The following is a 12,395-nucleotide window of genomic DNA, read 5'->3' on the forward strand; positions in this document are numbered from 1 at the left end:
TATGCTCCTTTCCCCACTCATCACAATTCTGATTGCTAGCTATGCATATTGGCACAAAAGGTTTCTGTATTTACAAAAAGGGAGCTCACCTCAAACTACAGCCAATGTTTAGGCAGGGGAAAGGTCATGTTTCAGAAACTAATCTGACAAGTAAGTTTTCAGTGGTTTTTTTCAGCTTTGTATAATCTCTTGAGACTTGATAACCCCTTTTTTTCTTCATTTGGATGGCAAATTGTGCTGAGAGCTTTTAAAACTTAGTTTCCTTCTCCCCCTTGGGTGACCAGAAATACCCAGACTCCAGTCTGTCAGCCCAGATATGGGAGGTGATACATAGAGAAGGATTTAACAACTTTTCTAAATGGTTTTCTGCTTAGCTGGTGCAATAACTCAAATCCTAGCAAAACTAGATATTAACCAGATGTAGCATTGTTCATGCCAGTATAAGTATTTAGACACAACCATTTGTTTCTTAGGGCGCAATCCTATGGGGATAGGCAGCCACCTCCGAACTTGGACGCAGCCGCCTATCTAAGAAGTGTGGAGGGGATCATTCCCTCCGCGCTTCAGCCACCCTGCATTTGCGGCTAGGCAGCCGACTTTGGCTGTTTAACTGCAGGAAGGCAGAGCGGGGGAAGTGGCTACCGGATGAAACATAGGATGTGTCCTACCAGCATTTACACCTTCCCCACCCCGGAACGCCCCCCAGAACACCCCGTTTTCACTGCTCTGAGCTCCTCTTCTGAGCGCGGTGTGCGGGGCCATTCTCAGCTGCCTGTGATGCAGTGGGGGGCAGTGGAAGGTCAGTTCTCAGGGAACCGACCTCGGAGCGCAGGCTCTGAGATCGGTTCCGGGAAACCGACGTGTCCTATGGCTGTCTAGTCACTGACTAGTGGCCATAGGATTGCTCCCACAGAGATTTATAATATATAGGGATATTGCTGTAAAATTTATAGTATTCATTCTGGTAGGTTTTGTTGAGACAGGAAAGACAGATTGTCTGATATAAGAATATCCAGTCCAGGACGTTAGGGTTTTAGGGGTAACATTCAAATTGTATAAACATCGTTGCAATTGTACACATATATATTTGGGAGTAAGTCCCAAGGATTCAATAGGACTTCTTTCCAAGTAATATGGATAGACTGGGTTATAAAAGATTTTCCTCTCAATAATCATTTGTTTTTGTAGACAGCCAGTTCCTTGTGCATGCTCACCTAAGAAGCTATGTTCCCATTATAGACTAGGCTATCAGTTTTGTCTGTCGTAATCCCTACCCAATTTGACAATAATTAAAGTGTGTGATGGCAGTCTCCATCACATGGCAGTCTCCATCAGCCTGACCATAAATTACATTCCAAAAAAAGCATATTAACACATCAGAAATGTTTAGCTAATATTTCTCCAAGATGTAGCAGTCCAAGTGAGTGAAGCGCATTACTGCAGCAATGAAAGAGAAAATGTTTCAATGGGAAGGATGCAAGTAGATTCTAATGCCAGTGCACAATCACTTTCCTGCATTCCACGTAAACATAAATACACACCAATGGAAGCTACAAAATTTTCCTCCTTTAGACTTCTTGTGTCAAACTCCCTTGGCCCTTTCCCTGCAGGGCTTGGTGCCCTTGGCATGAGCTGGGATACTGGTAGTTGCACCTTGGGTTTCGGTTCCACCCTCATGGTTAATATAGGGTCCTTGCCAACCGGAGTGATTGCTCCATCTGTTGGGCTTCGTTTTCTTTTTTCTGGCTCTTTAAAAGAAAGGAGGAGAGAGAGATAAGGAGCCAAAAAAGAAAAACAAACAGTCAGAAGAGAGGGAACAAGAAGAAATGGGAGAAGAGCTAAGAAAAAGAATTGGACAGATGGTGTTAATCATTTGTTTACAGATAATGAAAAAAACAGTTCTCATGTCTAGATCTGACCATCAGCCGGAGAGCAATGCACAAAATACAGGGGTGGGGTCTAAGGACTTGGAACCTGGTTACTTCAAGGACCACTTCTTCCAGTGTAAATTGCCTGGCTGCTAAGATCTGCCTCAGAAGCCTTTCCACAGGTCCCTCCTATTTGAGGTGAGACAGGTGGTGACCATAAGCAAAAAGGGTACCATAAGTAAAACGGCCCTACCTTTAGAGTGCTTTCCCTAGGGAGGGTTGCCTTGTTCCAAGCTTGATATTTTTTAAGCACCAGGTTTAGACCTTTTTATTTGCCCTTGTCTTTTAATGCCTTCAGTTTTTATTGGTTGTTTTATCTGTCTTATAATACTGATTTGTTTATTTAATATACCACCCAACTGGCAAATGTCCTCAGGGCAATTTACAAATATAAAAAACAAGAACAACAGTAATATTGTACTGTTGTCATCTGATGTTTTATTTTATGTCTATAGATTTTTTTAATTGTGCAAAACGATTGAGAGGATTTGCCTGAAAAGTGGCATAAAAATAATTTACATAAAGTAACAAAATAAAATAAGGGAAAATTGCTCTGTACTATTTTTAGGAGCATGTTTTTCACCCCAAAGGTACTGAAGGGCCAAGAGGAAACACTTTCATAGTTTATCCAACGATTATCAAAGCACTAGAGAGACAGAAAGCAATGTTCAGATGTGAACTTGGAATCACCCAAAGAAATTTGATTGATGATAGGTTCAAAATGGACAGATGGAAATTCTATTTCACACAATGCATAGTTAACTACCACTGTCACAGGATGTGACTACTAGATGAGATTTTTTTTAAGGATAATTCATGGATAGGTCTATCAATACCTATTAACTATGACAACTAAATGGAACTTCCATGTTCAGAGGCAGTATAACTCTGAATACCAGATGTCAGTGACATACACATGGAGGAGGGTTGTTAGACTTCATTCCTTGCTTCCTGGAGGCATATGTCTGGCCACCACTGGAAATGGGATCCTGATCTAGATGGACACATGGTCTAATAAAGCAAGGTTCTTCTTATGTTCTTATTGCCACAAGGTGGTTCATCTTATGCCAGGGCTTCTTTAGTTTGTCAGGCTATTAGTCAATGCTTTGCAAAGTCCATTAAATAATGGGCCTATATTATTGTTAGGAAAGAAGACTGAGAGACAAAGATTCATTTAGTATGTTATTTCTACTGGGAATTAGATCTACCTTTTTCCATAGTTGGTTGTAGTGAGTAGGAGATTACTCACATGAAAGCATAGTAGTTTTTTAAAAGTATTATGTCCATTCAGCACATGAAAAAAGTGCCTTTGCTTGCTATGGAACACTGTTTAAAGAAGTAGGCTGATGGAACATGCCTGCTTACCCATCCATCCACTACTGATAGAAGCCTTGGTTTGTGTACCAAGAGAAATCTACAAGCTGCTTCCAACATCTATCTGAAAGTAAGTGCCATTTAAATTAGGATGCCAGCTACTGTAGAAGGTAAACAGGAAATGTGAATGGACATCCTTTCTTCTTCAAACAATTCTGTCCATTTCCAATGTGAGAGAAAGAAGACAGAGCTCCATCCTCTATGAAAGTATGTCTTGAGAAATTAATTAAGCAGACAAAGCACTGACCTCTTAAATTGGACATCTGCCTTAGATCATATCTCCAATGTGTCCAAGTGTAAACATTCAGCACTAATTTAACATGATTGCATAGTTTTTGAAAGAAAAACAGATAAAACAGCTAAGACACCTTAAGACTCTGATATTTTTGAAGGGAAAAAAAAGCTTTGTAAGTGGAGACAGGAACCACTCTGAGTATCCTACTATGAAGGAGATACAGGATTAGGAAATACATACTCATGAAAGTTTTAACTACATTCCTGATCTCTCTCTCTCTCTCTCTCTCTCTCTCTCTCTCTCTCATTGCTGGATTCCAAAAAGTGAAGCAAAGTTAATTGTACTGGGGCCTCATGGCTCCTGCAACCACACTGGATCTAGGTGGTACTGTATGCTAGTCTTCCCAACCCCCTTTCCCTTCCCTCGGCCCACATAGGATGCACTGATAAATTCTAGAATCACCATTAAAGGTTAAAGAGATAACATACACACTTCTGCTGGTTTGTGATTCCCCCTTCCCCTGTCATGAGCTGGGTGGGGGGTGGGAGGCAGAAAGCATGCTGCATATGCAGTCCCTGGCCCTCATGCATAACAGCTGGATCATCCTCATTGTGCTTAACATGTAGGTGCTATGTGATTTCTTTTTAAATGGTTAAGCATTTGTACCTTTTCCAATGGAGACTGGTGGCTCCCATTTCAGTGGGGCAGAACTCTAAAGGAGCTATCCAAGGTGCTGAACCCTATCCCCAAAAATAGCGTCAGCACCTTGAATAGTTCCTTTAGACCTCTGGTTGGGTCTGACTGAAACCCAGAATGGATTCATAGCCCCACCAAAATCCGAGCTACCACCTCAACTGGCCTTTTCTCATACTGAGATTTTGTTGCAGTTTATTGTCACCTCAAAGCTGAATAGCTCCAATGAAATTAATTTAGCGAAACGCATGAGCATGCCAATGAAAACCAAAAAGTTAAATTCTGTACAAGATGAGTTGAAAAAAACATCTATCAGGTTTTCCATATAACTCTTAGTATTTATTCAATTACACTTGCATTCAGCATATTATGTCTTTAAAGTCCTTTCTGTTATACTAGGGGTGAAAAATGTGTGGCCCATAGGCTGCTTGCAGACCCCCAGATCCCCACCATCTGCTGCTGCTGCTGGAAAAAAGGGGGGAAGGGAAAAAATGCTTTCGGAACAGTTCTACAATTTCTGCCAAAGAAGCCTCATTCCTAGAGCATCCTTGGAGTGACCTAGGGAACAGTGCTTGAAGGTTCCCACCACCTTCCTAGGATGTTTTAGAGACACTCTAGGAATGAGCAGGAACCATAGAGCCCATTCCTAGAGCTTTTTTTCCTCTCTCTTATGGCAATCGGGTTGGGGTGACTGGGGAGGGGCAGGGGCTTCAACACCTTGCTGCTGTGACATGGAACAGATGCTGATGTTGTTGCTACAGGACAGGCCCTTTTGAGTATGCCATTACCCATAGAGGCCCGTTTGTCAGTCATACATGAAAGGGCTTTCTCCTGAATTGCCCCGAAACTATGAAATGCGCTTCTTCAAGAACTTACAACTGGCTCCCCCACTGTCTTGGCCTTTAGATAGGGTATGAAGATGCATCTTTTCAATTTAGCCTTTAACATTTGTGGTTTTAATGTTTTTACTGTTTTGTTTTTATCGTTCTAAGGTTTTATTGTTTTAAAATGTTGTGCACCACCTTGACGGCTTTTTAGCAGATAAAGCAGTATATAAACATCAATAAATCAATAAATAAGACTAAGATCTATTGCTGCTGAGGTGTGTGAGATAATGGTTTGACAATGTGTCTAAGAGGTGTGAGAGTGTGTGCAGTGGGGGAGTGAGTGGTGTGTGTGCGCGCGCGCGCATATGTGCAGTCTCTGCCATCCAAGCAGAAACCTGATGCAGCCCTTGGGGCCAAAAAGGTTATGCACCCTTGCATTACACAAATACTCAAACCTATGAAAAAAGGAATTTTAGAGCAGATGGTGGCACCTACTTCTGGTGCTTCTTTAACAGGGGCCCCTCATGTAACACTATGTGGAAGGACTCCCTCTAATTTGCCATATACAGTCACTTGTTTAATCCAACTAAGCAAAATAAATGTTTCAGTAATTACTCCCAAACTTTATTTAAACTTTTTATCAAATAAATACAATTATTGTTTTATGCCAGATAGTCAAGCAAGGGTTTGCTCTGTGGGTCTTTTTCACAAATTTTACATTCATTTATTTTATATGATTCATTAATATTTCATATTCTCTTACCTTTGTTGTAGTAGTGAGTATGAGCTATTTCCAGCAGGCCAAAAACACTTGCCATGCCCCCAAGTCCAGCATTTGCATATGACTGCTCAAGGCTTGATACAGTACATTTCAGCAAATCCAGCATCCCTTTATAAACCTTGCGGTTGATCTCCTACAATAAAAAGACTCACAACAGTGAGGGTGCTTCATTAATCAGGAGCCTGTTCCAGCCCATTAACGTCTTGCTAAGTCATAATTTCCTTGCATTCTAATTCCTTTTCTGTAACTTAATTACATTTCCTCTAACTTAGGAACGTAGGAATCTGCCTTATACCAAGTCACACCATTGGGTATGTCCCAGGTGGTGGTGTCCATAAGTCTTTGGCTTATTTTGTCCCCCACGCTGTGTAACATCTACATGAAACCACTGGGTGAAGTCAGCTGGAGTCTGGCTTTGGGCTTCATCAGTATGAAGCTGACACCCAGCTCTACCTTTTCTGTCTATGTCCTGATCCCAGGGGGCAGTGGAAGCTCTAAACCAGTGCTTGGGGAAAGTTTTGGAGTGAATACAAGCAAACAGACTGAAGCTTAATCAAGACAAATGGTGGTACTGTTGGCCGGGGGACTTGACAACCCTAGAGGAGATGTACAACTGCTTTTGGTTGGAGATGAACTCTCCCTGAAGCAACAGGTTCTTAGCCCAAGGGTGCTCCTGGATCCAGCAGTCCTCCTAGATGCACAGGTCAAAGTGATGGCCAGAAGCACTTTTTACCAACTCCATCTGTTATGCCAGCTACACCCTTATCTGAAGAGGTTAGGCCTAGCCTCATTCATTCCTTTCATATCATCTTCAAACTGGATTACTGTAGCACACTGCGTACAGCCCTTGAAAACGGTCCAGAAACTTCAGCTAGTCCATAATGTGGCCACCAGAATTTTGGCAAATACCAAAATATCAGAGGATATCGCTCTGATCATTCACCAACTGCACTGGTTATCAATATGTTTCCAAACCAAGTTGCTGGCTTTGACTTTTAAACCCTAAATATTTTGGGCCAGGATACCTTCAGACTTTCCTTCTTCCATATGAACCTGCCTGGAAACTCTATTCCATTACAAATGACCTCTTCCACATTCCCTTGCCAACTGAGGTATGATGCATGGGCATGAGAAGGCAGGCCTTAATTGTGATGACCAGACTGTGGAACAGATACACCACACCCACGACTGACTGTCTTTCAGCAGGTGGTGAAGACCATTTTCTTTCAGCGAGCATTCTCCTAATTTGGCCTCTGATGTTCTATCTGCTGGGTTTTGCTATTTTATTGTTGTTGTATTTTATTATTTGTAGTAGTAGTTTCATTGTGAACCATCTTCAGTACATTTCAGTATAGAAAGGCAGAGCAAAAATCACTGAAAGAAGAAAGGAACTGACCACATCCTGGACGACATCCTGTCGTGCATCCTCCTCTGACTGGATGGTGCGATTAAGCTTGCTTAATACAAACACACGGAGTTGCTCACTCTCTAAAAGACGGCGGACTCTCTTCATGTTCAACCAACCAACTCCTTGTCCATCTAGGACACTGTGCACCACCTCTTTCAAGAACTGCTGGTTCTCACTACATGATGGAGATACATAGGAGAGAGGGGACATAAATCACCCAGAACACTTTAGAATGTATATCCCAAGTTAAAGGAAGGAAAGTTAAAGGTCCTCCTTTAAGTAATCAAGAGAAGGATGTTTAATTTTCCTTTAATTTTTCTGTGTAGAAGTATTAATACTATTAATTTTATTATTTATTATATTTCTATACCGCCCCATAGCCGAAGCTCTCTGGGCGGTTTACAAAAGTTAAATATGAAAATACAATATAAAGAGTTTAAAAACCATTTACATAAAACATACAAACAACATATAACAACTTTGAACTAAAAACAATTTGTTTAAAAAATCCAACAATAAAACACAGCTTAAAATAACACTGCTTAAAAATAATATACAAAAGTCAGAAAAGGAACAAAAGTTCTAAAAAGGGAAGGCCTGCTGGAATAACAGCGTCTTAAATGCCTGGTTAAAAACCTTCAACGAGGTCAGCAGGTGAATTTCAGCCAGCAGGTCATTCCACAATTGAGGGGCGGCAAAGGAGAAAGTCCTCTTGCATGTGGCTGCCAGTCTCACATTAGGTGAGAGGTCCTCAGAGGACCTTAGGTGGCAGACTGCAACATAGAGGAGAAGGCACTCCCTAAGGTACCTTGGACCTAGCCCATGTAAGGCTTTAAAGGTAAGAACCAGCACATTATATTTTGCTCGGAAACAAATTGGCAGCCAGTGTAAAGATTTTAAAACCAGTGTAATATGGTCTCCACAGGATGTCCCAGAGACCAACCTGGCTGCCATATTTTGTGCCAGTTGAAGTTTCTGAACTAAATATAAAGGCAGCCCCAAATACAGCACATTGCAGAAATCAAGCCTAGAAGTTACCAGCATGTGCAGGTCCATATGTTCCAGGAATGGGCGTAGCTGGCATATCAGCCAAAGCTGATAACAGGCACTTCTCACTGTTACCTCCACTTGGGGACCAGGAGAAGGGTTGGGTCAAGAAGCACCGCCAAGCTACAAACTTGCTCCTTCAGGGGGAGTGCAACCCCATCCAGAACTTGAGACATACCTCAATACCTGAATTAGGACCCTTCACGATGAGCACCTCTGTCTTGCCTGGATTCAATTTCAGCTTGTTCCCCCTCATCCAGCCCATTACCGACTTCAGGCAGTCATTCAGAGGAGTCCTACCTTCCTTCAATAGAGATGTTAAGGAGAAATAGATTTGGGTGTCATCAGCATACTGATAACACTCAGCCCCAAATCTCCTGATGATCTCTCTCAGCGGTTTCATGTAGATATTGAATAGCATCGAGGATAGAATGGAGGGACTCCACATAATAGTTCCTTTTTCGAGGAACAACTATTTCCAAGCAACACCATCTGGAACCGTCCTGAGAGAAAGGAGTGGAACCACTGCAGAGCAGTGCCCCCAACCCCCAACTCCCTCAGGTGATCCAGAAGGATACCAGGGTCGATGGTATCCAATGTCGCTGAGAGATCCAAAAGAATCAACAGGGATGCACTCCCCCTATCAATTCCCAGGCGAAGATCATCCACCAAGGTGACCATGGCAGTCTCAACTCTGTATCCCGCTCTGAAGCTGGTATCCCGCCCTGAAGTATCTCCTGATAGTCTAAGACTCAGGGCATAAGTACTGCCCAGGGGACACAACACAAATCTCACTATGCCCTCTACAGTGACTCTAAGCACTGTAACTCTAGGAGAAGTCAAGCACATATTCCTCTTTAGAAAACAAGTTATTTTGGATAATTTTACCTGGAATTACTGGCTCTTCCCTGTGGTGAAGGCGACTCCCTTTTCACTGTTGGGCTGTGCTTTATAACAGAAGACTTTTGATCCACAAGTGCTCGCCTGTTTCCTGCAGAAGAAAGGAGGCATAACAAGAGAGCATTGACTGAAAAGGACAGCCAAGACCATGAATGGCACCAATGAGACACACGAGAGTCAGCTAACACTCTAATTAAAAGGACATACAAAGAAACTTGAAAAAGCAGCAGCATATTTTGTATTACTGCATCATACATCGGCAGAAAACAGTAATGGGAATGAGGCAGAGACAAAAGAGAAGATGGTAACAGGAGCAGAAGGTGAAAAGCAGGAGAAGCTTGGCTGCTCTGCATGCATTTCTGCCACAAGAACCATCTTCTGATTAGACATCACATGGAAAAGCATAATGTGTTATGGGAGTGTGACTAGTAGAAATCACATGATATTGGTTTCCAGTGGAGAAGTTGCCCAAATGACAGGCACAAGGATGCTTGCTGGGAGTTGATATGTCATGCACAGCTCATGATGCAAGGAACCCACCTTCATTGCTTACTGGCCCAGCTTCAGTAATAATCTCCATTATAGTATTTAGCCCAAATACTGGGACACAAAATAAACAATTAGTAGTGTACTGCAAAATCACCACCATTTCTATAATTTAATTAGTTACTTGATTAATCCCCTCCCTCTCAAAAACAACCCTATATAACTGTTGGGCAGCAAATATATTAGGCTGGTCCAGATAAATCAGCCATAGGGGAAGCTGCTAAGTGCTGTAGGAATAAACCAGAAATGGGAGGAAAAAGAACTCAAGAAAGAAGTAGCAACTATGGGGGGTTGGGGAAGAGTTTCACTTCAGTCCCTGATTTCTATTAGCTGACTTGCACTGATGCTGCTTGTTCTTGACCAGGTCCTTGGATTCATCAGTTATTAGCACAGGGATTGACACTACCCCCGTGTGGCTTTTGGGTATTGGCTGTGATGCATCAGCAATTCAGCATGCTAGAGATTTTTAAAAACCTCTCTAGAAGCACACCTTGAAACAAACTGGCTGACTTTCATGGCTTCCAGACATACCTCGTTCCCATTCCTAAGTAATATAGTTATTTTACAGAGCTATAGATCTCTCAGCCTCCCTAGCTCAAGAACTGTCATTTCTAAGGATCTATGAGGGAATTCATGACAGTTAAAACTGTGTAAAACTAGCTCACATTTGCGACGCAGATGTGCCCTAAACTCATTTTAAGGATAATTGAAGGCTCAAAGGCTACTCTAAACCTCATCCAAAATACAGATAATGCTTTCCAGTATCCTGGGAATTAACAGTTATTTTTTATTCCATAGGCATTGCCAAAAAAGAAGCCCTTCAGAACATGAAGGAAGGTAAATGAAACCAAATCTTAAGGAAGAGTTAGAAAGGTTAATGAAACAATGATAGATGGAGTCAAGTGAAAAACTATTCTGTACCCACCTTGTAACACAAATAATTCAAATATTCTAAAAAAATCAATCAACACCCAGCATCCACAAAAGTCTACCACCATACCACCCCCAAAACTAGTACGATGCTTAAGACAAGCACCTGTCCAGTCAGTCTGCTCATAAGCATTTGTTTATATATATGAAAGAGACAGTAGTACTGGCAAAGCAAACATTCTATTCTAAAGTTTAGAAACTTGCAGGGGCCACATGAAGCAGGAGTTGTTAAGAAATGAGAATAAACTGCAGAAGATGAAACACAAAGCATGAAAAAGAAATGGGGAAAAACCATCACTGTTTTCTTCCAGTGTGTTACCAGTAATAGGTTTAGCTAACAGAAGATCTCTAAACAAACAATTATAGGAATGTGACCAAATGGAAATATCCCTAGAGACCATGCAGAGTCTTCATCAAACTACTCACATTCCTTCTCTGTGGTTGGTCTTTGTTTTTTGACACAAACACACACACCCAGGGAAAAAAAATTCTATCCAAAGCAAAAGTCCAAGGCAGCAACACAAAACCAACTTTTGGCCTTTATTACTAAAAGGTCAAAGGTCAGCAAGACATCATACCAACCTTCATCCACATCCCTTCCCACTTCCAGATTAAAGTAATCTTTACCGATGAAAATGAAGAGGAGGAAGAAATAAATAAAATCAACTTATTAAAAAGAAAAATAGTAATTTTCTAATTACATATAAGAACTGAAAAAGCAAACCAAGTATTCTTCCGGCTGAGCAACTGAAAAGTTCCAATGCAAAAACAAACAATGGTAGGCTTCCATTTTCTTTCCTCCATCAATAACATTCACTAAAACCAACTGCGCTATAGGTAACCTACAGATAACCCCTACTCTGTATTCTTCAAGGAAAAAGGAAGTGGTCTAGTTCAGCTAACTCCTGTTACCCCCAAGTGAAAAGAACCATTCTTTCTCTCTCAAGTTAATGTTGCCATTGAGTAAATAGATTTATTATATAGGAAGACTATGTTATGGTCTCGCATGGAGGCTGTTGAAAAGCTCTTTCCCATAGCACTAATTCACGTGATAGGCACAGTGTTTAAGATCTCTTTACCAGGGGGTCTCCCCAACTGCAGGCAGTGTCTGTGGGTCAAGACCACCGCTGACAGTGATGTGCAGCTGCATGCAATCTGGGCAAACCACACACTAAGGGCGCAATCCTATGGCCGCTAGACAGCTTCTAGTCAGCTGTAGGATTTTGCAGGTTCTGGAAACTGAGCTTGGAGACAGCGCTCTGAGCTCAGTTCCCAGAAACTTTACTCCCTGCCCCCACCCCCTCATAGACAGCGCAGTTTGTCCCTGGCTCCATGCCCGTAAGAGCAGCACAGAGTGGCCAAAAGGGGGCGTTCCCAGGGGAGAGGAGGAAAGGGGACTGAGGAGGCGCTGTTATCACGCTTCCTATGTGCCGTCCCCCGCCCCCGCTCTGACGCACCCTGGCTAGACGGACATGTAGCCACAAATGCAGGGCATCTGGAGCACAGGTGAGAAGATCCCTCCGCTCTCGCCTGCCCTTCATTGCATAGTCAGCCGCCTCCGAATTTGGAGGTGACCGACTATCCCCACAGGATTGCACCCTAAGCAGATTTTGAATATCATGCTTGTCATGCAGGGCTTCTTCACATGGAGCTTTTATCCTGCTATTGAGATTGTTCATTCACAGAAGTTTGTGGGCCCTTTAGATGATGCTGTTAACCTCCTGCA

General features: G+C 42.2%; 1 protein-coding gene across 23 annotated transcripts in view; it reads right to left on the bottom strand.

Moving 5' to 3' along the window:
- The window catches only part of MADD (MAP kinase activating death domain), a 151,070-nt gene that overhangs the window by 57,175 nt on the left and 81,500 nt on the right, over positions 1 to 12,395 (bottom strand). For 13 of the 23 annotated variants that reach the window (XM_084849462.1, XM_084849472.1, XM_084849443.1 and 10 more), the window contains 4 exons: positions 9,182 to 9,284; positions 7,235 to 7,421; positions 5,821 to 5,971; positions 1,542 to 1,748 (listed from right to left, as the gene is read on the bottom strand). In XM_084849462.1, coding sequence (XP_084705588.1) covers positions 1,542 to 1,748; positions 5,821 to 5,971; positions 7,235 to 7,421; positions 9,182 to 9,284 — 648 coding nt within the window. The remainder of the gene's footprint in view (positions 1 to 1,541; positions 1,749 to 5,820; positions 5,972 to 7,234; positions 7,422 to 9,181; positions 9,285 to 12,395) is intronic. The other 10 variants (XM_084849584.1, XM_084849565.1, XM_084849547.1 and 7 more) reach the window with 1 other exon arrangement.

Source organism: Heloderma suspectum, chromosome 1 (genome assembly GCF_057233095.1).
Source record: "Heloderma suspectum isolate Gila_16-S chromosome 1, 16-S_ref, whole genome shotgun sequence".
In the NCBI taxonomy this organism is placed as follows: Eukaryota; Metazoa; Chordata; class Lepidosauria; order Squamata; family Helodermatidae; genus Heloderma; species Heloderma suspectum.